The 26959-nt window shown below is 55.8% G+C and overlaps 1 protein-coding gene across 1 annotated transcript in view; it reads left to right on the top strand.

Moving 5' to 3' along the window:
* The first annotated feature begins 962 nt into the window (after window positions 1-962).
* SLC6A2 (solute carrier family 6 member 2) overlaps window positions 963-26959 on the top strand; it is a 42354-nt gene continuing 16357 nt past the window's right edge. Inside the window, 4 exon segments of the mRNA XM_040633010.1 lie at window positions 963-1233; window positions 12576-12707; window positions 14602-14839; window positions 25805-25943. Coding sequence (XP_040488944.1) covers window positions 963-1233; window positions 12576-12707; window positions 14602-14839; window positions 25805-25943 — 780 coding nt within the window.

The following is a 26959-nucleotide window of genomic DNA, read 5'->3' on the forward strand; positions in this document are numbered from 1 at the left end:
CCCCCGGGAGCTGCGTCTGGCGCGCCTGTGCGTACTGGCAAGGGAGCGGGCGCCCGGGTCCCCGAGTCGCCCCCCGAGCCCGCGCCGCGCCCCCGCCCCTGCCCAGCCCCGACCGCGCTGTCAGTCCCCATTAGCGCTAACAGGCTCCAGACGGAGCGGGCCCGGCGCGGGCTTAATGCAATCGGCGCGTTACCTGGGGCGCAGGCTACATTACCAGCCCGTCCCCCGCCCGGCGCGGCCAGACCAGGCAGCCCGCGCCCGGCCGGCCGCCCCGCGCCTCCCGCGCTCCTCGGGCCGCGCCCGAGCGCCACGCGGCGGAGCCCAGCCCCGGCCCGCGCCGCACAGCCTGCCGCGGCCAGGCGGGGCACCCGGGATCGCGGCGCTGCCGGACACTTGAGTGCGCCCTGCGCGCCTCCTGGCCGAGGTGTGCCGGGGAGGCCCTGGCTGCGAGCGCAGAGACAGAGTGGCAGCGAGTTTGAAGTGCAGAAGGGTGAGTGTCCCGGGAGGCTCCCGGGGCTGCTGGAGGCAGCACCGATCCGAGCTGGGGGGCAGGGGGCAGCAAACGGCACTGGCAGGGTCCCCGCCCCTGGGAAATCTCAGCCTCTGCGTGTCCCAGCCCCGCCATCTGGGGGCAAGAGGGAGCGGGCGAATGAGGGACGCGCTGCGTGGTCCCGGGCCGGACCCACGGGGCGGACAGGGGCGGTCTCCACCTCTCAGTTCTGTCTCAGTTCCACACTCCCCTACCACTGTTTCCAATTTTTTTTTTCCAACAGAAGCGCTCGCGTTTGGGGAAACCCCGCGTCTGCCCAGGGCGCGCTGGCTGCTGTGTCTCGGCGCTCCGGGGAGGTCTCTGGAGGCGCAAGCAGGGCGGGATGGCCTAGTGACCGCATCTTTTCCTTTCATCCGCGCAGAGCCTCGGAGTGCTCCCAGTATCGCTGACGTTCCCCTCGCCAACCGCACCCATGCTTCTGGCGCGGATGAAGCCGCAGGTGCAGCCCGAGAACAGCGGGGCGGACCAGGGGCCCGAGCCCGTGCAAGGGCGCAAAGCCGCGGAGCTGTTGGTGGTAAAAGAGCGCAACGGCGTCCAGTGTCTCCTGGCGTCTCGCGCAGGGGACGAGCAGCCCCGGGAGACCTGGGGCAAGAAGATCGACTTCCTGCTGTCGGTGATAGGCTTCGCTGTGGACCTGGCCAACGTGTGGCGCTTCCCCTACCTCTGCTACAAGAACGGTGGTGGTGAGACCCCTGATGGGCTGGGGGTTTGGACTTGCGAGGCTACCTGTCCCGCAGCAGTGGCGGGGATAGGGGCTGGGATGGAGATGCTGGGATGCGCGTGGTAGAAGAGGAAGCATGCGAGCGAGTCTGGAACGCAGGAAGGGTCTGGACAGGGCTCATGGAAAAAGGAGTGGTCCCCGGTGGAAAAGAGAAGTGGAGGCTTGCCCCTGGACAGTGATAAGTGCATGGGTGGAAGGACAGAATCTGGGGCCCTAAGTTGGGTGAGAAACACTGATCTTTTGATGGTTCGCAGGAAGAGAGGTGGAGATTTGGAGAGCTCTGGAAGGGGCCCCAGAAGGGCACAGGAAGTGACAACCAGGCACACGGGAACCCTAACTCCAGCACTCTGAGCCTTGGGCCAGAGGCCTCTGGGCCAAAAAGGGAGAGAGGACGTGGGCTCCCTGAAGGCATTTGGGGGGCCCTGCACTCTTGGGGACAAAGACTCTGAAACAGAGACACACAGAGAGAAGCTAGTGTCAGAGGGAACACCTCTCTCAGGATGGGGGTTGTGTTGCTGGAGGCGCCGGAGTGCACAGCCTCAATAGGATTGCGTCATTAGGTACCAAGAACTCACCTGATCTTGGAGGCAGGAGGCCTGGGATGAAGCCTTTACTTCCTGGGGTCCTGGCCACAATGCAGGGTGGAGTAGTAGAGGGGCCTGGAGAAAACTCCAGTGGAAGCAGCCAGGCTCTCTTCCCTATCCCGAGCCGGGTGACAGATGACCTACCTGCCTGGGACGCGAGTCTAGACACCAACTACAGCAGAGCCCTGGAAGAAGGGGCCTAGGGCGTGGGACACAAGGTCCTAACACTCTAGCCTCTTCTTGAGGGCCTTTGCTTCTGGGCGCCCAAACCACCCCAGTCCTGTGCCTCTTGCTGGAATGAGTTCAGGGGTGCCCTGCCGAAAGCCTGGGAAAATGATGGGGAGGAAGAAGTTGGCAAAGGGGAGCCCGGCTCTGGAAACTTCTCTATATCCATGAGGTCATCCTGCCTGGCAGGGGCTCTAGCTCCTGACTCCAGGTGGTCAGAGGCAGGCAGGGCGAGGGCTTGGAACCGGGTAAAGGGAAGGCTCGCAACCGGTCCTGTAGGGTCTGGGACCTAGCTCTCTGCTTCAGCCTTTGCTCTGGACACCTGCTCCGGTTGAGAAATGGGAAGCACGATCCAGAGGTGACACTCCTCCGTGGTTGGCTGCCACAGCCTCTCAAGTCTCTGGTCGGCTTTAAGAATTCTGGCCTTTTGGACCCAGGGAGGGAGGAAAAGCAGATTGCATGTATTTTTAGCAGGTGGGGAGATGACGAATGAAAGACAGACCGAGACCCTAAGATGCGCCGTCTGGCATGTCCTCAGTGGCCGTCCGAGGCTGCATGCCCCGAGACAGCAGGAGGCCCCCTCATGAACCAGCAACAGTTCCTGGGTTCCTCTCAGTGTGAGGCACAGTGCTAGGCTCCGTGGGGGCCCCCTACGTATATTCATCACCACGTCTGCCTGCCAGGAGCTTTAGTCACCTAAAGTGTCATGCCACTGCACGCCATTGTCACTGTCATAAGTGTTGGTTGAAACTAAAAGCACCCCAGATGGCCAGTTGGACATGTCGGCTAGACGGATATTCTAGAGCTCCCACTGTGTGCTCCCGAGGCCATTGCCACCAACTGTGAGCACCTGCTGTATGCTCGGTGATACACCAGGTGCGGGGCGGGGGACAAACACAGCCAATTTGTCACAGGTTCCAATTTTTAGGCAAACTCGGTGGGAAACTCCCTGTCGTTGGTCTGCAAACCCTGCATATCGCCCAGCCGTGTTGTTTGGTCTTTTATCTCTTTGTGTATCGGTCACCCAAACAGACGGGGGCATAAACTGTGGCTTTTTCCTGCCTCTATTTCGAATGCTCAAAATAAGGTCCAGATCCTAGGAAGGTGGTAGAAGGTGCCCAACAGACGTCTGTTGAATGAGTACATGAATGGAATGATCCACGCCTTAATGCCTACTCAGAGACAGCGGGAACGCCCGGCAGGAACTGACCAAGAAAGGGAGCTCGCGCTGGTGGGCTGGGGCCAGCAGGCCGGGGGTCAGGGGCCTTGGCCATGGAGTCCCGGGTTCCAACTTCTGCCAGTGGGACTTTGGCCTCTCCTGCCTCAATGTCCTCATCTGTCAAATGGAAAGAATGGTTCTCACCTTTCAGAGGGCGAGGATGGGAGAATGTGATATAAGGCTCACGGAGAGCCACGCAGGGAGTATGGCCCCTTGTAAGGGTAGCTGCCCCTCTTCCTTAACCACGTTTTGATGATGTGGGAAATGGATGGGAGAGGTGACAAGCGTTCTAAAGGCCTGAAGAGGGGCTGATTGGGAAAGATGGGGACGTGGACTGTCCTCGGAGCTCAGGCCCTCGGGATGGGAGGTGCATGGATAAGCCTTGAGACGGTAGGAGGCATGCTCGTTGCTCGAGAATGCATGTGGGATCATCTCAGAGACGAGGAGTGCGGGCTGGCGGGAGGGCAAGCCAGCAGAGATAAGGGCGGAGAGGCAAGTCAGGGCCCGGTCCTGGAGACCTTGAATGCCAGGCTAAGGGGTGGGGAAGTCGTACCAGTGAATTTCCATTACTGGCCACGATGTCCGCGGTTGACCCAGGGGAGCCATGCAGCCTCCCCCTCCATTGCCGACTAGAAGGCAGCTCCTTTTCTGAGCTACCCCTTAGCCCTCCAGGGGAGCTCAGCTGGCCCCTTTGGAACTTCATCTCTGCTGAGCCCTCCTGGCTGCTCCTTGGGGATCAGTCCCTCACCATAATTCTAAAGTCAGCCCCTGAGATGTGCAAGCAGGTTGGCAGGTGGGTGTCCTGTAATGGTGGAAGCAGCCCGAAGACCCGAGTTTGAATCCCAGCTCCGTTTCTCTGGGCATGGCCCCACCCCTCTCCTAGCCTGAGTTCCCTGTGACAGCTGGAGATGAGCTTCGATGCCCCCCACGAGCTCTCCTTCTCCAGTTACCTGGCTCAACGCCGCGCCCAAGCTGGGACTCGGCCGCCTTGTCGTGTACTAGCCCGTGTGAGCTTCTGCTGCCGGTTTGCACATAGTAACCTCCAAGTCTGGCTGTGCCCGCTGGCTCAGACTGGAGCATGTTGTGAAATGATACAGGTGCCAATAGTTTAGGCCCCCGGCTAATACTTTCTGAATAAATTCCTGGGAACGATCAGTCTGTCTGAACATCTTCCCAGAGGCCAGCTGCTGGGAGGCACACGTGCGGGAGGCTACGGACGGGGAAAGCCAGTTTTGGAAATTTCAGAACCTTCTCAAACAGAGAGACAGTGCCAGGCTGTGGGGGCTATTTTCAGGATGCTAGAATCTTCCCTGCACCTGTGGTCTTCGGCCTGGCCTGTGCTGGTCCCCGGGGAGGCGTGGGCCGATCGCCTGGCTCTCCACGTCGGCCTGCCCGGCCAGGAAAGGAGTCTCGGCGATGGCTGCTTCTGTTTGAAATGAGTCCTGTGCTGTCAGACAGATGGTCTCTGGGTTCAGGCAGACCCAGGTCTGAATCTGAGCCTGACACTTTCTGGCAATGGAACCCTGAACTCATCCTCTCTGGGCCTCAGTTTCCTTGTGCAGAGAAGGAGAAAGCGTCTACCTTCCAGCAGGGTGATGATATCGAGGACATAAACAAAGCCTTCGATATAGTGTCTGGCACAGAGAAGTGGCTCAGGAAACAGACCTGTTCCTATCGTTGCTATTGTTTGTTGATTTTCAACTACAGGCTAGACCCAGGAGTACGGTCAGGTCCTGAGTTTGGAGGGAGCAGAATTGATTCTAGGAATCAATCTAGGAAGGGGAGTCAGGCTGGACAGCAGGCACACCTGGGCCCAGGGAATCGAGAATCAAGAGCTGGGCTCTGCTCCGTGTTCTGGGAGTATGACCTCCTCCCACGGCTCTTTGCTCACCTGGATGATGGGGATTAATATTCCTGCACGGGGGCCCGTGAGATGTGGTTCTGGTCCCGAATAGGGTTCTTCTCCATTCCCTAGTATGCTGATGGTCTCAGGTATCCGTAGCCCATGGGGTGGGAACCCTCTTGGCCAACATATTTGGGCTTCCGGAGGCTGGATGTGAAGTGATGGCTGGTGCAGAGGTCAGAGGCTTGCAAACTCGGTGTTCTCCCACCCGGCCTGGCTGTAGGAGGCCGTCTTCGCCCTGAGCTTGCCAAACCCGACAGGGCCGTCCACTGACGAGTTTGCAGGAACGAGGAGGTGCTCATCAGGACCTAGAGCTGCGTCTTGAATCTGGGGTCACTGGCATGATGTGGCTCGTTGCTCTGAGCTGGCCAGAAAGAGCTAAGGAAGCCGTTTCCAGCAAGATGGGATTTCATGGGGCTAAATGTTACACCCTTTCCTGTGGTCCCAGACCCGACTGCCTAAGTAAGGATGAGGTCACAGTGCAAGGGGAGGGAGGCCCTGGGGCTTTCATTAGCCGCGGGAGCCACGTACCGCACGAGAAAGCGTTTCCAACATGCCCACCATATTCCAGGAACACGGAGATGAGCAAAAGCTCCCTTTAGGGAGCTCGTAGTCTCGGGTAGATATCCTAAAAGTTAACGTCATCTTGGATCCTGTTGTTGGAAGGCTTATATCCCGAATGAGGGAGATGAGGGTTCACTTATAATGGATTCTGAGCATCTGGAAGACCCGCTTTTTGGTTCATTGATAAGAGACCAGGACCGAGATGGGAAAGCAGCACCTTCAAGGAGCTCTAGGGAAACTCCAGCTTTTGTGAATAAAAATCAGGTCAGACCCGCAAAGCTGCCATGAGGCGAAGTAACCCCAACCCCCGTTTCCCTGAATTTCACCCCCAGTGCCCTCCTGAAAGGAGCCAGGGGGTTCATCTATCAGGAAGTGGGCATGTTTCCTCGCTGGGGGTATTCCCTGGTCTCAGAGCCAAGGTCAGCTCAGAGGTCAGCTGGGAGCACCTAAGCCGAATGTGTAGGTCACTCCGTGGGGAGCTCCCTCCTGGAGCAGCGGGAGCGTCTGCAGTGGTGTGCACCCCTGCTCCCGGCCAATCTCAGTGAGAGGCAGGAGTCCAGGGCTACAAGACCCCACTTGGGCGGAAGTTGGGGGGATCCTGAGGCCAGTGGGCAGGGGCCCACGGTGGTCCTTGAGGTCCTTCAGGAGAAGATAAGTCTTGGGGAGGAGGAAACACAGCCGTCATCCCATGGTTCTGATACCCTACCCCGGACAGAGTCCGTGCTGACAAACTCGAATGATCTGGGCTTGGTTTAGTATAAGAACTAGAGTGTTTCCCTACAGGAATGGCCACATGAAGCCAGGGGCTGAGCTGGTGAGGGCTCAGAGGGCGTTGCTATGGCCAACCCCCAGTGCACGAAGCATCGCTTTGGACAAGACCGATCTGGCTTGTTCTCCGTGGCTCTAAGGCCAGACGGAAGGTGGAAAGGGGAGGCTGCCAGTTGTGGGGGGGGGGTGGGATTGAGGGAACGGGAAAAAGTCATGCTGGCCAGATGGAGAGGCTGGCCGCCAGGTTCAGCAAAGCCTCAGTGGACCGTGGGGACCTCGGAGCCTGGGATGGCCCCCCAGACTTGTCCTGAGTTGAGGTGAGGAGGCCAGGACTATGCCCTGACATCAATTGGTCAGTGGGTACCAGCTACCTTGGGAAGGGGACGTGGCCTTGGGGGCGGTGGCTCTCTTCAACTGAGGCGGTTGCCAAGGGGCCTACAGCTGAGGGCTGAGCAGGACCAGCCGCGGGGGAGCAGGTCTCTCCCTCCTGAGGGGCTTCTGGGGAGCACAGTAGGAGCCCTTTCCAGTCTTGGAGCTGGCGGTGACCTGGGGGAACCCTGACCCCGTTCCTGCCTGTGGTCTGCACCCTTGTTTGGCCACAGGGGAATGGCCAGCCTCCCTTGGGACGGGCACAGGAGGCCCCACGGGACCTGCGTGTGCTCCCCTGTGTGATGGCAGGACACGATTCCCGTGGAGGGAGCACCTCGGACGTGCCAGGTACTTGCTTCTCCTCCATCATCGCCATTATCACAGCACACCGGTGGTGCGGAGACGGTCCTCCGTGCTTCCACACGGCCCCGTGCTCCAACACTCCAGACCCCAGCGGGGTGTCGACCCGGAGTGAGCAGACCCCACGGGCTCAGGGCACAGTCCTGCAAGACTGCCCCCACTTCAGGTGCCCGCCAAGGTCTCCAGCGGTCCGCTGCACTTCTGACCACCTGGCTGCAAATCAGGGGTTTCCGGGATCCCCTCGTCAGGTGCAGTCATCTGCTATGGCAGCTCCTAGAACTCAGGGAAGCACCGTCTTACATTTTGCAGCTTGTTATAAAGGGTGTGATGAAGGATACCAAGGAGCAGTCAGTTGGGGAGGTACGTGGGGCGAGGTCTGGGACAGTGCCGAGTGCAGGAGTTTCTTCCCTCGCCGAGTTGGGGTGGGCCACCCTCCTGGCACATGGGTGTGTTCACCACCCCAGAAGTTTTCCGAGTTCCGTAGTTCAGAGCCCTTTATGGAAGCTTCGTCACGTGGGCATCATTGGTATTAGCTTCATCTCCAGCCCCCCGTATCTTTCCCCGAGGTTGGAAGCTGGGGCTGAAAGTTCCAAATTTCTAATCAGGGTCTGGCTTTTCTGGGGACCACCCCCCCCAGCAGCCCACCAAGAATTGTCTCATTAGAACAAAAGATCCTCCTATCACCCAGAAAATTTCAAGGGATTTAGGAGCTCTGTGTAAGACACTCCTATCACTCCCACTCAGAAAATTGTGCGGGTTTTTAAGAGCTCTGTGTCAGGAACCCAGAGCAGAGACCAAATATCTACGTATCACATTATGTCACAGCGGGTCTGCCCTGGACCCTGTGCTTTAGAGAACCCCGTTCAGCCCTCCTTCCCTTCTCACCAAGACCAGAGCCAAGAAAGCCTGCTCACCCAGAGCACTGCCTCCCCACCTACCACTCCAGGTACCCGGACCCTGGAATTCCCTGTGCAAACACCCCAACCCCCTTCTGGGTCTGCAGGGGCCTCCCAGCTCATGCCTTCTGTCGTGTGGGCTGTGCTGCAGGTGCGCAGGGCCCGGGACCCAGGGGAGGCCGGGGACCCACTGTCCGCAGGGGTGTGGACAGAGAGCTTAGACATGTGGGTGCAAGAGTCCACACATGTGTGCAAAAGGCCTTGCATGTCATTGGACAGCACTGAGGTGGGGAAGAAGTGGGGTGCAGGCAAATGGGGCTCCCCTTATGTTATCACATTGCCCTGCAGAACTATAGGAGGGGAGGGCTCCAAAATTGAACCTTACAATAGAACCATCATAAAGGTCTAGCTGTTGAGGTAAGAAGAGAGAGCATGTTTGATTTAAGAGGTGTGGCCCGATGTGTCATGAAAGGCGTGGCCACGTGGGTGTAGATCCCCACTCTTGCCCCCGAGCCCACCCGTGCACCTGACGGGGGCAGCACTGTCTCCTACAGAAATCTCAACCTCTCTTCCCCCCTTATGTCTACTATGCCTTTGGGGTGTTCAGGGAGGGGGCTCAAGTCTGGCTAAGTCTTGGCCTTGACCAAGGTTTCATGGCGATCTGGCGAAAGCCACAGGCAGTGACCATCCGTAGTTTTGTGGGTTTTCACTTCTTGATATATCAGGGTGTGGCCAGAAGGCACAGTTTGGGGAATCCGGCCCCCAGCGGTCTGGGAAGAGGGTTCAGCTAGGTCTCAGGGGACCCTCCTCTCCTTCCTGCAGCCCCTCCCTGATCACACTCTCTCCACCTCACCCCAAATCGCCACCAGGCCTGGGCCCTACCACCTCTAGTTGAGCCCCCTGTAGACATTCGCTCCCCTTTCCCAAGCTCCCCCTCATGTGGCCTCCTCATCTGCCCAGGTGGATCCCCGCTCGGAGCTTAGTGACCAGGGCGCTTCCCTTCCTGAGGACTTGGCGTTTGCACAGAAGATTCCAGAGCCCCTCTGTGGCCAGTAGCGTTTCCCTGTAGTGGTGGCGTGTCAAGCAGCGTGCACTGGGCTGGAGGTGATGCGACAGACGCTTTCCTTATAAATTCATCCGAGGCCATTTGTCAGAATCCCTTTTACCATTGACGGTTCTTTCCCTCGTGTGTTTGTGGGTGTCAGTGTGCAGAAGGATCGAGAGTGTGCACAGGTATGCATCTGTGTATAGGCATATGGGCTGAAGGTTCAGGAGGTATGCCCTGTAGGCGTTTCTCCAGGTCTGCACACCAGCACCTGCACAACCAGAGCATTCCAGAATCACGACAGGATTGTGGGCTGTGGCCCGAGGTTCTCCGCTCTTGGGCCCCGTGCAAGGCTGCTTATAGCTGGCAGTGCGATACATGAAGATGTAGCAGGCCCATGGGAGTGTGGTGGTTATAGGCCTTGCAGGATAGTAACTTCTAGAAAGCTTGCCGTCCAGCCTGTTTCCCCAGGAGCTGCTGCAGGCCTGTTTCTAAGGGAGGACTCCTCAGCTGACCTCAGTCACCCCTGAAATCCCTTTCCGGCTCCTCAGTTCTGCCCCAGCTTCCTCCAGATCTTTCTGCAAGGGGGCTTGAGCCAACCAGATGGTCAACGTCTTCTTTGAGAATAAGGCACTGGCCACAGGGCAGCTTTCTGGTTTTTAGCCACACTCAGCTGTTCCATGTTTCTGGAGTGTTCTTGGGCTGTTTCCTCCTGAAGCGGTGGCTGGCCCACATTAAATGCATTCGGAGAAGAGCCTTGGGCTTGGGCAGACCCATCATCCCCCCTCCTCCTCTCCCTTGCTGGGACTCCCAGCTGAGCCCAAGAGGAGACGAATCTCAGCCTGCTTAACCTATCTACCTGTTGGCAGGTGCCCCCCGGAGGCGTAAGAGTTGAGAAAACTGGCCCAGGTGAGACACTCGGTTAGCTGGCTGACGTTGCTCTTTCCCTTTGTTGTAGAAATAATGTCATGTTGTCAGCAGCAAACCGCAGGGCCAAGATCTGAGCCATGATTCCTGGCTTTTTCCTTCCCCGCTGTCCCTTGGGCCACCGACCTCAGTCTTCAGACCTGTTCAACGTTCATTCGGATAGCTCTGTTTCCCCTCCTCTCTGGCTGTGGTCTCCCGAGGGCAGTAGCAGGTTGCCACAGATGGAGTGGGGCTCAAAGAGATCCAGGTTTGAAGCCCAGCTGCATACTTCCTAGTCTGGACAAGCTACTTGGGCGAATTAGTGGTAATTATCTCTCAGGGACGGTTTTACATGAATAATTAGCGTGTGGCTTGGCATATAACGGGAACTCACCAGTGTCACCACCACCACCTACCTCCATGAGCATCACCGCCCCCACTGGGATTGCTGTCCCACCGTGGGCAGACATGGGTTCAGGTGCAAGATCAGCCCTCTCTGTGGGAGAGGGGCTGGGGCGGAGTTTGAAAGCAGGAAATGAGGAGCGGAAGGGAGATGTGGGCACTTGGGCATTGCAAAGAAGTCAGGCGTGGTCAGGCGTGGGGCAGGGGGTGGGGTGTCGGACCAGAGTATGACCAACAGACTAGATGGCCGAGCTGGTTCCAGATCCCCAGGGTCAGAACACTCTCCCCTCTAAGACCCTGCTCAGACTCATGGCCTTCACTGAGGCCAGAATGTTATGGAATCTGCACAATATGTTGGAATGGCTCTGGAGCTCGGGAGGCAGGCAGACCTAGGCCTGAACCCCAGATCCCTCACTGACCGGCTGGGTGACCTTGGTCAACTCACTTGATTTCCCCAAGCCTCAGTTCCTTCCTCTGAAAAATGGGCCTGTCAGGAGCTACCTCAGATTTTTCCGGGTAAGGTTGATGGGATCCCAGATGTCCAGCGCCCAGTGCCTACTCGATACATAGGAGGTCCTCACTTTCTGGTAGTTTCTTTCCTATGCCACCATGTTGGTCCGTCTCTTGCTACAACACTTCATGCTTTGTCCTTAAGAGCCCCGGGCTTCCTGAGGAGAAGCCCTGGGAAGAAAGTAGAGACTGACCGTCTCAGTTGCTGGGCGCGTTTGACCCGGGGTGCCATGTGACTTCGCCATCACCCTCTGTAAAATCGAGATGGTAATCATCTCTGCATCTTAGAGCTGGTGTGAAGATGGAATGAGACCTTGCCTGGAAAGTGCCTGGAACACGGCCCAGGACATTCTCGTCCTCATGCTACCGTCATGAAATATTTCCCAGTTTCTGCATTTTGCTGGAGTGGGTGGGCCAGACAGCGTTTGGTTTCCAAGGTTACGACATCTCGGCCAAAGGCCAGAGGCGGGGGGACGAGTGTGGATCTGGCCTGGCCACCTCCAGCTGTGTCAGGAAAAGGAGCTGGCATTTTGCTTCGGCCCCGCTTATAGCCGGGGCTGACATGGCACGTATCCCAGTGAGTCACCTCTCGGCGTCAGAGCCCCGTAAGCTCACCCTGGGGCTGCCAGGCACACGGAGAATCATCTCTGAAACTCACCCATGTCTCATCCACCGGGAACTCTCTCAGGGATGAGTCGCTGCCCCTTCCTTGCCAGGAGCCCCCTCTAGTTTCTGCGATGCTCTGGGTGGGCTCCTTCCCTGGTCAGACCCTTGCTCCGGGGTTTGCTTCCCTTCAGCTGCCTGTAGCAGGGCGAGGGAGCCTGACGCGTTGGAAGACCTGAGTACTCATTCTGCTTCTGTCACCTACCAGCAGCACCAACAGGACTGAATCGACTCCCTTCTCTGCCCTCAGTTTCCTCCGGGGGAGCGGGGGGACACAGAGTGACCCTACCTGATTGTGTCTCTGGTTATGTCTCTTAGTGGACCTAATAAGCCAGTGAGATTGTGTTCGGGAAAGCGCCCGAGACCTGAAAATGAGACCGATAGAAGCAAAGTTAGAAGCTCAATCATAGGTGACTTTGGGCACTGAGCTCTATTTTCTGGCCTCTACAAGGAGGCTTTGGGGCGATTGGCATCTCCTAGAGCAATGGTTCGTGCGAGAAAAGGTTCTGCAGGAATTTGGTGCACACCGGACCTCTACGCGTGCTCATGGCACAGCGTGTGTCTGTGTATCGAAGGCCAGAAGAATCCTGCAAGAAACAAGGCCGTTCAGCTTTGATGAAGCCAGAATTTACTGCCCTGACCACGGAACCCCATTAGCATGGCCGATGGCTAGTCTTGGTACCCCCACAATTATTACAAGTGTGGCAGTTTGTGCGCGTGTCTCTGCGTCACTCTGTTCATCTACCACAAAGCCCCCCTCGGGAAGTGGCCGGGGAGCTGCTGGGTGAGGACCCCAAGGCTCTACTAGATGTTGATCCAGGCGCTCAGAGGGGCAGGCTAAGGCTGGGCAGGGCTCTGGGGGGGTCACACGCTGCCTCTGTGTCCTCCAGGTGCCTTTCTGATCCCGTACACACTGTTCCTTATCATCGCCGGGATGCCTCTGTTCTACATGGAGCTGGCCCTGGGCCAGTACAACCGAGAAGGAGCAGCCACGGTGTGGAAGATCTGCCCATTCTTCAAAGGTAAAGCACGGGTCGGGGGGTCCAAGTTGTCCGAAAGATTTCCTCCGTGCCCCTTGGAGGAAGTGCTCCGGAGGTGGGATCTGAGGTAGACCAGCTGCCTGGGGTGGGGGTGGGGGCAGGGTCAAGAGCACCCACGGTTCACAGTTACGGGGAGAGCATTTGGTGTGTCAGGGACAGCTTAGCCTATAAAGTCGAGACACCTGGGGACCAGTCCAGCTTCCACCGCTGAGTGACCAGAAGGTGTCTGTTTCCCATACGGGAAATATTTACGGAAGTGTCAGAAGTACCCAGCACACACCACTCCTCTCCGCTCACGCTCCCATGGCAGAGACATGGTCAATTGCTCGTGGGCCTTTCCGGGCTCAGCTAGAAACCTGTCTCACAGTCCTTAATCCAGCAGCCACCACTGACTGATCACAGCTGGGAGAGGTGATGAAGCCTGCTGGCATTTGGTACTTGGAGCACATCTGGAGAAAGTAGCCATAGCAACTGGCATTTCTTGGTCCCTTGGTACAAGGATGAGAAGGGCAGGGAGTCAGAATTAGTGCCTCCCAAGCGCTGGTTAGTGACCTGGGCCCAGATAGCACTGAGGGCCAGTATGACTCCTGGGCGCCTCTTCTCAGCTGGCACGTGTCTCCTGACCACCGTCTCCGTACTCAGTCCTGTAGTAGACATAGGCCGGTACGAGAGGCTTATAAGATGTGTATTAGTGAGGATTGTTTAGTTTAATTTCTGGAAATCCCACTCAAAGTGTCTTTAATGTAAAAGAGAATTAATTAATTGGCTTATGATACAGTAAAGTCTAAGAGCTTCTGGCTAGCTTCAGGTGCAGCTTGATCTAGGTGCTTGAATAAGATCACCTGGAATCTGCCTCCACCTCTCTCCATCTGAAGTCAGCGTCCGCATCCATCTCAGGCATATTCTTCTCAGGTGCCAGCAAAACTGGCATCAGCAACAACGAGATGACCTCCTACCAAGTTTAACAGGGACACAAGAAATCAAAAACACCTTCTAGCATCCTTAGAGTTCCCCGAGAGGACTCTCATTGGTTTTACTTGAGTCATAAGCCCATCTGTCAACCAATCCTTATGGCTCTGGGCAAGCAGAACTCTGAGTGGCCAGGCCTGAGGCATGTGCCTATTGCTAGGTCAAGGGCATGAGGGATTAGCCTTACCCAAGCCTCACATGCTAAGAATGCTTAAGGCTACCCCCTTCAAGCAATGCTGCACAGGCAAAAAAAAAAAAAAAATCTACTCTGGGCAAACACCTAGAACTAGCTAGCCCAAGAGGAGCTTCCAGTATATTCAGGAAGGTGGGATTGACACATGCACTAAGCAGATGTTGAAAGCAGGGCCCAGGGCTACTCAGGGAGTTTGTTTGGGGTTCCCCAGAAGCAGGGCCTGAGACAAGGATTGTGTAGGGAGTTATTTTGGGAGGTGACTCTAGGAAGGACTGTTAGGGCACAGAGAAGGGGAGTCAGCCAATAAAAGTATGTCCTCGAGCCGGCTCCACCATGGCTGGACCAGGGGCTCATCCGCCTGGGAGACAATATTAGCCGGCCTCCCTGTTACTCCGCCCCGGGGTGAGGGACCCGGATGCTCCCTCTCCAGTGCCTCCAGCCACTCCAGTACTTACACTCTGCCTGCTCCCTGGGGGCAGGAAGGGCCTGGCACTTCTCCCGGCCTGATGAGCGGCCGAGGAGCTGCAGGGGCGAGAGAGAGCGCTCAAGCGAAGGGCTGGGGGGTTCCCAGGGCATACGGGTGGGGCTGCAGAGGAGGAGGGGCGGAGGGGGTCCGGTGGTGCCATGGTCGGAGCTGGCGCCCCGGGAGACGTGAGTGGCTCTGGGGCGGGGCCTGGGGAAGCCCCCGCCTGACCCCGCGCTGCCCCCACGCAGGCGTGGGCTACGCCGTGATCCTCATCGCCATCTACGTCGGCTTCTACTACAACGTCATCATCGCCTGGTCCCTTTACTACCTCTTCTCCTCCTTCACCCTCAAACTGCCCTGGACTGACTGCGGCCATTCCTGGAACAGCCCCAACTGCACCGACCCCAAGCTCCTCAACAGCTCCGTGCTGGGCAACCACACCAAGTACTCCAAGTACAAGTTCACGCCCGCAGCAGAGTTCTATGAGTAAGTCATCGGCCGCGTGTCCTACACCCACGGGCACACCAGCCCCGGTGCTGGGCAGGCCCTGGGCCAAAGGCTAAGGAAAAACCCCAAGAGAGGAGGGGACACCCCAGCCACGGTTTGTAGGGTGCCCTGAGCCGCCAGCACCTGCTAGGAGCTGAGGATCCGGTCGTGGGCAGGGCAGCGGCGGACCCCGTGTTCCGGCACGGGAGAGTGGGGCTGGGGAGAAACACACGAGTCCGCAGGCAGGGAAGCAAGAACATTTTAGAGAGTCGGCGTGCCCTTTGGGAAATGAAACACAATTTCAGGAGTGTAGGCATTCTTAAGGAGCTAAATCCAAGTATGCGGTAGAAAGGGATGGGGGTGGGGAGAAACATTAGCTCAGGTGGTCAGGGAGGGCTTCTCTGAGGAGGTGACACGAGAACAGATGAAGCCAGCCGAGGGGACACATATAGGGGCTCAGCCAATGGAGCTGTAGCTTGGACCCGAGGGGAACTGATCCCGGAGCCGTCGCCTAGCCCGCCCCATGCTGCTGTCTCTCTGGGGATTCCAGCGGGGCGAGGAGCCAGAGCTTGGGAGTGAAATTCGGGAGGCGGGAGGCAGGCCAGCTATGTGCAGCTTGGGGGGAATATTTGGACCATGTGTGTGAGGGAGTCACTGGTGGTAGAAGACAGAACATCTTTTTTAAAAAGACACTTTTTATACTGACACCATTTTAGACACAGAAAACTTATAAAAGTAACCCATAGAACTCTTATATGCCCTCCACCCACTTGGCTCCTTATAGAACCAGAGTGCAGTGACTAAAATCAGAAAATTACCATTCATATGCTGTTAACTAACTGGCTAAAGCCCCCCCCCTTTTTTTTTAGTTCACCAGTTTTCCCACTCATGTCCTTTTCCGGCCCAGGATCCACTTCCCCTTAGTCTCCAATCTGTGAGAATTCTTTGGTCTTTCCTTGAGTGTCATGACCTTGACACTTGGGAGGAGTGCTGGTCAGGTATTCTGTAAAGTAGCCCTCCGCGTGGCTTGGTTTGCTGTTTTCTCCTGGTTAGGCTGAGCTTAGGCATTTTGGACAAGAACACCGTAGAGACGGCGCGTGTCCTTCCCAGTGTGCCGGATCAGGGAGTATGTGATGCCAGTCTCATTCCGGGATGCATTGCGATCGCTTGGCTAAGAGGGTGGCAGCCCGCTTCCTTCTGTGTGGAGAGAGCATTATTCCTGTGTCATTCACCAGCGTCTTCCGCGGAGCCGCTTGCGGTTATCTGAAGATCTTGTTTCTCCCCATACTTGGACCCACAATGCTTGAGCGCCCTTCAATGACTCTTGCAAGCAAAGATAATCCTTACAGCGTTTGTCTGATGGTGATTTTTCTATTCCCATCATTCCCCCTAGATTAATTGACTGGAATTCTTCTGTAAGAAAGAGGTGTCCCTTTCTCCCTATTTATTCATTCATTCGGTGACTCAGTTCTTTCTTTGGAGCTATAATTGACATGTAACATGTTTCAGGTGTACAGCGATTGGAAACATGTATATATTGCAAAATGATGACTACAGTAAGTTCGGTTAACATCCATCGCTGCACGTAATCACAATTTTTTTTTCCTTGTGATGAGAAAATTTTAAGATCTATTCTCTTAGCAACTTTCAAATACACAGGACAGTACTGTTAACTGGGGGAGTGCGCTGTACGTGGCATCCCAGGACTTACTTATTTTAAAGTTGGAACTTTGTATCTTTCGACCCCCCTCACCCCGTTTGCCCACCCCCAACCCTGCCTCTCGCAACTACCAATTCATCTTTATCTAGGAGTTTGGATTTTTTTTTTAAAGGTTTGGATTCCACATATAAGTGGGATCATATGGGATTTGTCTTTCTCTGTCTGACTTACTTCACTTAGCATAATGCCCTCAAGGTCTGTCTGTGTTGTCACACATGGCAGGATTTCCCTCTTTTTTATGGCTGAATATTGTGTATATATACCATGGTGTGTGTGTGTCTGTCTGTCTGTCTGTCTGTCTCCCTTTCTCTCCCTGCCCCCCCGACAGGGACACACACACGCACACTCCATCATTTTTATACGTTCACGCATCCATGGATGTCTTGCTCCCGTGTCTTGGCTCTTATAAATAATGCCGCAGTGAACATAGATAGGGGTGTAGGTATCTTTTTGAATTAGTGTTTCCACTTCCTTCAGATAAATACCTACCAGTAGAATTGCTGGATCATAAGGTAGTTCATTTTTAACTTAAAAAAAAAAAGATTTCATTTATTTATTTGACAGAGAGAGAGAGCTCGCGAGCACATGAGCGGGGGCGGGGCAGAGGGAGAGGGAGAAGCAGGCTCCCTGCTGAGTGGGAAGCCCCACGCAGGGATTCGATCCCAGGACCCTGGGATCAGGACCTGAGCCGAAGGCAGACCCTCAACCAACTGAGCCACCCGGGAGCCCCTGTTTTTAACTTTTTGAGAAGTCTCCATACTGTTTCCCGCAGCGGCTGCGCCTGTTTGCGTCCCCACCCACAGCACATGAGGGGACCCTTTCCTCCCTGCTCCCCAGCGCTTGTTGCATCTTGTTTTTTGATGGCGGCCATTCTAACAGGTGTGAGGCTCTGACAGCTCGTGGTGGTTTTGGTCCGCATTTCCTCATTCATTCATTTATGTCTGTACGGGCTCGTGGAGGGTTATTTTATTCTGTGGTTTTAATCCAGAACCGTCGACATTTATTTTGTGGTTCCGTTGAATCCTGTCATCCTCTAGTCTATCCTTTTGTGTCCTGAGGTGGGCGATGGTCAACTTGTCTTTAGCCACCTAGTGGAAGATGTTTGCACGGCGGGCCCTTGAAAATGGAGCAGGGACTGTCTTTCTTCCTGGGGCGTGGGACCGGGGAAATGCCACTGGGACCTCACTCTCGAGGCGCACATGGTCTGGACGAGGGTGTGGCAAACTGTTCTATAAAAGACCAGATGGCAAATATTTGGGGCTTTGAGGGCCTTCTATGTCTCTTGCCTATTCTTCTTTGTTTCCTTTTATCCTTTCAAAAGATAAAAACCATTCTTAGCTCACAGGCTACAGCCTGGATTTGGCTTGGGGGCCGTGGTTTGCTGACTCCTAGTCTAGAGAGGTTGTCTGTCTGTCCAGTTCAGTGAAGCAGCCACATGTGGCCAGTGGAGCCATGGAAAAGTGACCAGTATGACCAAAGAATTACATTTTTAAATGTGATTTAATTTCCATCAATATACTTTTAAAGAGCTGCGTGGGGCCAGTGGCTACCACCTCGGACAGTTGAGGTCCAGAGGATGAGGAAAGACAGATTTATAGAAGACAGAACGCTAGGACCAGCCTCTGTCTGTCCGACGGATTCTCAACCCCAAGGACCTGGGAGTGAGTCCCGATTACCTGGAGATTGGAGTTCCCTTAGGCCAGTTTCCACCCTTGCCATCTCAGGCCAGTGGGGCCAAGGAGATACGGTTTGGTAAAAAGCGGCCTCTGGAAAGTCTGCTGCTTCTTGGGGCTCGGGGGAATTAGGGGCTCAGGACCCAGAACCGACCCTCCATGAGCCCTCGCAGCGAATTTGCTAAGGGCCCCCGCCCTGCATGCCCACCTCCCTCCGTGTTTCCTGGATTTCCAGCAGGCACGTGCAGAACTATATAGGTGTCAGAATTTGGGGGGAGAGGGTCCATCATTGTCATCAGATTCGAACCACGTCTGCAGGGCCCCAAGGACCGCAGCATTGCGGTACTTACATCGAACATCTGTTCCCACAGCAGCGTCCTTCCCGTCTCCCTCACTGTCCCGTGAACAGCTCATCGCTTACCACGCACATCCAGCTTCCTCCTGACTTCCCTGTAGGCATGGCTTCAATGGAAGCCTCACACCCACCCCGCGAGGTTTCTGTGACTCTTCCCCTCGGTGTGCACACGAAGGGGCCGTCAACATTAGCTTCAGTTGCAGATGAGACCGGGAGGTGCTGGCCCACGGCCCCCACGGCCAGTGCCCTGCGGAGTCCAGATTCGGGCCCTGGACAGCCCGCAGCCCAGGCCTCCGGGAGTGAGCACCTGCTTCCACTTTGCCCCTAGGAGCCCCCCTCTCCTCACCCCAGCCCCTGCCTTGCCCGGCAGTGAAATCCAGAGACTGTCATCATCCTAGCCGCTGGCTTGTGTTGCGTTCTCGCCATTATAAATGGTCATTATTACTCGGAAACGTTGTCATAGTCCCAAATCACGTTTGTCTGGCTTAGATTATGTCCCCGTCGTTGCGCTCCATGGCTTTTCATCCTGACCACTGTGGTCTAGAATCATTCTTCTTCTATGTGTGAGGGAAGAGGCCCACGCAGGAAATGACTTGTCCAGGGTCAGGCAGTTTAGAGGTGACATCTGAAGTGGGTTTGAACCCAGGCAGTCTGGGAGGAAAGGCCAAGCTCCCAGCCCAGTGGAGCGATTCAGAGCCACGCAGAGAGTGTTAAAACACACAGATGCCTGGACCCGACACCCAGAGGCCCTGATTTCATGGGTCTGGGTGCAGCCTGGGCATGGGGACTCTTACGTGCAGCCCCTCTGGAGACTCTGATATCATAGCCACTCTGCTTTCCTGTCTCAGCCAGAGCGAGATTCTTCCTGGTTCAGACTGACGTCCCAACAGTGTCCTATGGTGGGAAATCGAGGACCTCCTTCTCCCTTCTGAGGAGCGGGGCCTCAGAAAATCCCAGAACCTTCGGGGAGCTTGCGGGTGGAGGTCTTAGGCCTCCGTAGCTTATGAATGTGGTTTGGGCCAGGAGATAGCAGGAGCTGCTCATACAGGCCATTGGCTCCTCGTGCTCCCCTTCACCAGCTCGTGCTAAAGGAAGAGACATGATTTTTCTTTTTGCTCTTGGCAACCCTTGTCTTTGTAAACTAAAATGGAAACCGGTAGTGTCGGTCATCTCTAGTCTAGCCATAATTTGGTTCCTCTGCTGGCGTCGAAATGGCCAGCAGGTCTGCCCCAGCAGAGACCCCCGCCCAGCAGGAGAGAGAGGCCAGTTGGGTTTTAAGACCCAGAGTACTTCAGCTAAGGCCCTGAACTTAGTCCAGGCTCAGCTGTGAGCAGAACGTGGTGGAGGAAGATGACATTCTTCTGCGAGCAAGGCCTGGGAACTGGGGGCCTTTGGTGGGGACTTCTCGCAGCAGCTCTGTGCTCTGTAGGGCTCGCCCCAGCCCCAGCCCCTGCAAGCTTCCCAGCCCACGCACCAGGCACCACGCATCTCTTCACACCAAATGCCACTTAGTTTGCAGAGATGGTGGCGGTGGAAATGACGCGTATCTCACAGATAAGAAGATGGTAGGTCAGGATTTTAGGGAAGGGGCAGAGCCTGGATCTCTGCACCCCAGGCTCTCCTGTCTCCTTCCTCCATCCATTCGGGACCCGCGTGCGGGAGTCTCCGTGGTGGACAGAAGCCCTTCTATGCACCTCTTTCTCACCTTCAGCTGGCTTTTGTGTGCTTCGAAGTCAAAGTCAGGAGCTGCTACTGGATATTTTTTTTAATGCCACATGGCCCTTTTAGCTTAGGGTTTCTGCTTTAAAAGAGTCGCCCCATCTCAGTCTGGGGAGGCGGCAAGTAGGACTCCCAGTGCCAACCCTGAGAAGGCCAGGCCCTTTTTTCTCTTTCCCCAGAGCCTGCTGGCCCATGTCGTTGCCATCTTATACTCATTTAGGAGGATGGATTGAAAACATCATCTCTTCTCCCCAGGCCCCAGGCCTGCAGCCAAGCAGCCAGCGGCGAAAAAGAAAGTCTGATGCGCTGTAACTTTATCTGTAAAAGGGCGCCCTTGGCGACACGCTCGGGAGACAGAAAACATCTACTCCCTGCCTGTTCCCGGTGGGGCAGAGAAGTCCCCCTCCACCCCTGTGCTAACCCTCTGGGCTCATATGTCAAGGAAGAAACTGAGCCTGTTTGGCCCTCAGACTTCGGAAAGCCTGGACCATATACTTCACGATGATTCATTTTCATTAAACTGCTGGAAAAGTACAACAAACCCGAGTTACTCGTGCTCACCCCCAAGGCTTGGGCCTGCTGGGGAGAGGCTGGGTTCACATGTCTTTTCCTGGGAATCAGCTCAGGAGTCTGGCCTTTTCACTGGCCAAATATCTAGGCAAGCCCCGAAACCTGAACGTGGGCTTCGCATGCACGTGGGGGCCTTTCCACCCTCTGGCTGGGCACTGGTGTCGTTTTAGCAAGTTTCAGGCCAAGTACAGTGGGTCTGGTGCCTTTTATCATCACTTCAATAACCAAATGGGCCAAATGGTTAGCGACACCATTCAACCCTCGGCCCATAAAACAATGAAGAAGCAGAGTTAAGCCAGATGGGTTCAGCCCCTGATTCTGGTTCTCTACCTTTTCGGATAGGCCCACCCTTTCTTCTTCTTCTTCTTCTCCTCCCCCTCCTCCTCCCCTTCCTCCTCCTCCCCCCTCCCTTCTCATCCTGCTCTTCCTCCCCCCTCCCCCTGCTCCTCCTCCCTCCCCTTCCTCCTCCCATTCCTCCTCTCCCTCCTCCTCCCCCACCAATCTCTCTGTCTTTCTCTCAGGGCATAGGAGAGGAGCCTAATTCAGGGCATCATTTTGAGTTGACACTAGCCAGGCAGACAAATTGGGCCAGGAAGTGTGTTCTAGATGGAAAGGAACAGAAAGTTCCAAGGCCCCGAGCAACAAGAGCTTCAGATGACAGAGAAATGACAGTGGCTGGCCATGGCCAGGAGCCCCAGGCAGGGCGTGGTGAGACAGGGGATGCAGTGGGCAGGGGACAGTTAGGAAAGGCTTCAGGTTCTGGAAGGCTTATGTTTTTATGCTTTGGACCAGAATTTCATCACCTCCACATTTTTAGCATTACAGGCTAGGAAATTCTCTGTTGGGGCAGGGCTGTCCTGTGCATTTGGGATGTTTAGTAACATCTCTGGCCTCTGCCCACGAGATAGGAACAGCACCTCCGTCCACTCCAGATGAGACAACCCAGACATTGCCAGACATCCCTGGGGAGGCGGGGCTAAAGTGCCCCGGTGAGAACCACTGTTGGAGGTGATAAGGAGGTGATAAGGGGTGGGAAAGTGACAGATTAGAAGGACGAGTCAGATGCATGGTTCTACAGCAGCCCAGACTAGAGTTGAGGGGCCACGGAGAGACTGGGTAGTGGAGAGGCGGGAGACTTCTGTACCAGTCCGGGGGGAAGAGAATGTGGGTCTGGCCTGGGATGCGGCCATGGTACCAGACCAGGAGGCAGGATGAAGAGGGCCAACACCGAAGCCGATTGCCTGGGACAGCTGACGCAGGGTGGGGAATTTCAAGCCACAACATCTGGCCTGGGGGCCGCAGGGATAGGGGCCGTCCGGGGAGGGGGTACACGGGCTTTGTGGGTCACACTTGCTCACCTGCAGACACATAGGCCCATCCACAACCCGCTCTGCCCCTCTCTCCCTCTGCCTCACCTGTGCGCCTCCTCTCAGCTCACCTGCTCCCCCACACCCTGCAGAGAAAGTACCAGCCACCGCCCCCACCCCAGGGGGGAGCCTGCAGGCTGACTCCCTGGGGCTAACTCCCTTGGTCATTTTGGGGGCACTCCTTAGCTCCTTTGCTGCTCCTTGAAGGCTGGGACTGGCTCATGACAGTTACGATTACCATTTGTGGAGCATATCCTGAGTTCTAGGCACTGTCTCACGTTCCATGGTTTCTTCCTCACGAGAAGCATCTCCTGAGAAGAGAAAGAAAAGAGCTCAAGATGGGGAACGTTGGCACCAGTTCCTCTGCCTGCTCCCCAAGCCCACAGGAGCTCCTTGTGCTGGAGCCGGGACCTGCTTGTCCACAGCCGGGTCCCCAGCGCCCAGCACTGCCAGCCTCACCGCAGACATGCAGAATGAGTTTGCACAATCAGAGGAAGGCTTCAGGCCACCTGTCGCCGGTGGCAGGACCAGGGCGGGAGCCCAGGTCTGTCTGACCCCCATTCTGGGCCACGGTCTTCTATGGGCCTTCAGTTCTTGCAAATAATAGACATCGATTTGGAATGGATGAATAAATGACCCCATTAGTTTATGCACCGGGGCAGTGGTGGCCCCTCAGATGCAATCACCTGGCCAGGGATAAGCGAACCAAGTTTCCAGACTCTGGGTGAAGCTTCCCCACAAGCGCGGCATCTTCCGGCGTCTAATGCGCTGCTCCCAGCAAGCGCGGCCGTCAGCCTCTGGTTCTGCGGGCTCCTCTGACACCCAGGCGTACAAAATAGTCCAAGCTCACATTTTATGAGCCTCTCTGAGCCTTTTTTTGCCCCCTGAGGCACAGAAGCCAATTTTATTTTGCCAGGAAAGTAAAGACACTTTCTGGAAGACTCAAACTCGCTCTAAAGAAAACCTGTAATTTAAGCAGACCTCTTGTTTGGGGGGGGGGGTCTCAGCTTTGGCTGCCCAGGAGCATCTCCTGGAGTTTAAAGGACGCTGGTGCCCAGGTCCGTTCCCCCACAGGTTCTAAGTTAACTGGTTGAGAGTGGGGCGCAGACATCAGAATTCTTCGTTTAGAAGATCTCGGCGTGATTCCAACGTGCAGGGTGAGAAGTTGACAGGCCTTCAAGTGACATTCTTCGTACCTCGGATTTCTCTTCTGGGGGGAGTGGGTGAGGAAGAAGAGGAGGGAAGGGAGGAGGGGTGGGGGGAGAGAAAGACAGAGATACAGACAGACAGACAATTGACTACCGCCCAGCTTATCCACTCTAGCTTTGCCAACTTTTGCCATTAGTGTGTCCTTTTGAGTTAAAGCACTCCTCTAGGGAAGGACAATATATTAAGCTACTTTTAGCCTTTGACACTAGTCACCCTGGACAGTGTGAGGGACCTGGACAGAAGGGTGAGGACCCCTCCAGGTTGGGGGAGGAGCTGCTGAGAGAAGTGGGGGCCTGTGGGAGGCTGACCTTCTGGGCTCCCTGGCTCCTCTCGGGTAGGACCTGGGTCTCATTTTTTAGAAGATGGTTGTTGGATTTAGCAAGAAGGGCTGTGAACCGGTGTTCCTGATCCTATGATCTGCTCTGAGCTAACAGGCCTGACTGCGAGGCCTGGGTTTGGCACTGGGGACCCAGAGATGCCTTATCCACCTCCTCACCCCGGGGAGAGCCTTGGATGTAGCCAGCCCTCACGTGGCAGGAGCAGGTGTGGTTTGGGAAATGAGCCAAGAGCCACGGGAACTGGAAGGGCTGAAATATCCATGCCAGGGGTGATCATGGAGGCCTCCCAGAGGAGGTGACATTGGAGCGGGGCCTTGAAAGGTATGGGTAGTTTGTAGCCTCTGAGTGTGGGGTGCAGTGGAGGACGGCAGGGACCAGTTCTGGGTGCCCTTGAAGCTCTCTCAGCTCCCAACCCTTGTCACACTTCATTGTGATTGTGCTGGTAATGCCGCCTTTGGGGCTAGAATGGAGCCCCCCACACAAGGCACTGTGTGCGAGAGGCCCCACGGAGCCGCTGAGGCCCAGGGGGAGCCTGCTCCCAGCCTGCCCTCACTGAGGAACGAATGATCTGGATGCAGGCGGACACCTTACCAAGCTGTCCCCTCTTGCACGGAAACAGTTCTGCTTTCTTGGTCTTGCAAGGATGCGGAACTGGGGGGGGGGGTCTCCCTCCCCTGGGACCTGGTCTGACTTGACCTTTGGTTAGATCCTCATGACTTTGGTTAGATTCTAATTAGCAATTGGTCATTTTCTGTGCAATTCCATTCACTGTTTCTTCACTGTGGATTGTATGAGGAACCCCAGGAGTCTCAAACGTCATTTTTATTCTACGTGTTTGTTTTCCTTACTTTCGAACACCCCGCTTTTTATTGAAGGACACCATATTATAAAGAACCACTCCTGAGGGATGGTTCAGGAATGTCACAAACGGAGCACAACCATGTCACCAGCACGCAGATCTAGAAACCTAACTGGCGAGTGTCCCAGAAATTCCTGTAGTGTCCCACTCTGTACCCCCATCGTCCCCACCCAGGGAGCACCTGCCCTTCCTGACCCCTAGCTCCTGAGGTTAGGGTTGCGTATTGTAGTTTAGAGGAGTGGAATTAGACAGAAAGCACTGACTTCTTCGGGTCTGGTTTTGACTTCTTTCTCATAGGATTTTGCGTGAGAGGTCCATCGATAGAGAGCTAGTTGCTTCGTGATAATTCCGTTTTGTGAATGTATCATAATTATCCATTCTTCTATTGATGGGTATTCGAGTATTTTTCAGTTTGAGGTTATTGTGATTCATGCTGCTGTGAACATTCTAGAACATGTGTTTCGGTGGACATATGCACACATTTCTGTTGAGTAAATACCCAGGAATGGAATTGCCAGGGCGTGGGATATGCGTACCTTTAGCTTCAGTGGCTGTTCCCAAAGCGAAGAGATGTTTATTCTCATCTCAGTCCCTAGACAGGGTTGTATGAACTTGGAACGTTTGGGACTGGATAATTCCTTGTTGTTAAGAGGCTGTCCTGGGCGTTGTAGGATGTCCCTGGTCACAGTCCTCCAGACACCAGGAGCACAGCCTCCCTCCCTAACTCATGACCATGAAAGATGCCTCCACACCTTGCCAAATGTTCCGTTGTCCCCCCGGGGGGAGAGGGGCAACACTACCCATCACTCCTGCTGAGAGCCCACTGCTGTAGGCTATGGGTGCTCGAAGGGCCCGGGCTCTTCCTGTTATTTCCTGCCCTCTCCCCAGGACCGGGCATGCCGGGGGCACTCAAGAGATGTGTGTTACTGTTTCAAAACCAGAGGTGAGCGGAAAGACTTGCCCGATGATCTGCTGGCTGGGGGCAGGCCCGGCCCCGGCCACGACCGTGCAGGGCAGGCCCACACGAGGCGGGGCAGTGGCTGGCTCAGCCCAAGGCCGGTCTCCGTCGGTGGGTGTTTCGGGGACTGGCCCGCGGCCTAGGCCACCCCGTCTGACGACACCGTCTCCCCCGGCCCCTCCCTCTCCCCCGGGCAGGCGTGGCGTCCTGCACCTGCACGAGAGCAGCGGGATCCATGACATTGGTCTGCCCCAGTGGCAGCTCTCGCTCTGTCTGATGGTCGTCGTAATCATCCTGTTCTTCAGCCTCTGGAAAGGAGTGAAGACGTCAGGAAAGGTAATATCTTTGTTTCTATTTAAATTGGGACATTGGCCTGAAAAAGAAGACATTTTTTTTCCCAGCTGTCACTAGATGGTCGGCAAAAAGCAAGCGTGGAAGGAGAGGTACAGAGCCTGGGTTTGCCCCCCCTCCCCCGGCTCTGCCGCTGGCTGACTGGGAGGCCACGACAGGTCCCTTCCCTTCCCGAAGCCCAAGGCTCCCCAGCAGGGGTGAGGGGGTGCATCAGGGCTCCACACTTCTCCACCAAAGCTCCCAGGGATTGGGACACCCCAAGGGTCTCGGGAAAAAGCCTAAAGTGACTTACTGGCCTGCGTTTGATAAATCACGAATTCTGGCCTAAAACGTGATGCACATTTGCTCCTTCTCTGGAATATACCCGCTGCCTCCACTAGCAAATCCATGTGCTTCACCTGCTCAGTACGAGTGCCTGCGAGGGTCTAGGTTTCCTGGGGACGGGCGCGGGGGGCGGGTGGCCGCCAGAGTCTGCATTCTGACCTGGGTGACCCTTCCACCCGCCCCCCGGATTCAGTCCCTCGGGGGGAGTACACGCATCTCATGGCCCGTGTTGATTCTGAACCCAGGGAACATCAGAACAGCCCCATTTGGACCCTGTGGGGTCCCTGTGGGGCTCGACTGTCCTGACGAGACTGTAGTTGACAAATGCTCTTTCCAGTGCTGTAATTAGCTACTGCTGTGTAACAAAACAGCCTGAGACGGAGTGATGTAAAGGAACCCTTTTGTTACCTCTCGCGATGCTGTGGGTTGACTGAGACCCGATCGGTGGGTCTTCTGCTCCATGTGATGTTGGCTGGCTCCATACCTGGGGGCTTGGCTGAGCTGGAATGTCCAAGATGGTGCACACTCATGGACGGTAGCTGGTACTGCCTGGGAGCCCAGCTGGAGCCATCAACCAGAGCGTCTTGGGTTGTTTCCACAGAACCTCTCCAAGTGGCTTGGGCTTCTCACAGCATGGCGGCCAAGTTCCAAGAGCACGTTCCAAGCACACAAGCCCA

Source organism: Ursus maritimus, unplaced genomic scaffold (assembly GCF_017311325.1).
Source record: "Ursus maritimus isolate PB19 unplaced genomic scaffold, ASM1731132v1 scaffold_19, whole genome shotgun sequence".
NCBI classification, from domain to species: Eukaryota; Metazoa; Chordata; class Mammalia; order Carnivora; family Ursidae; genus Ursus; species Ursus maritimus.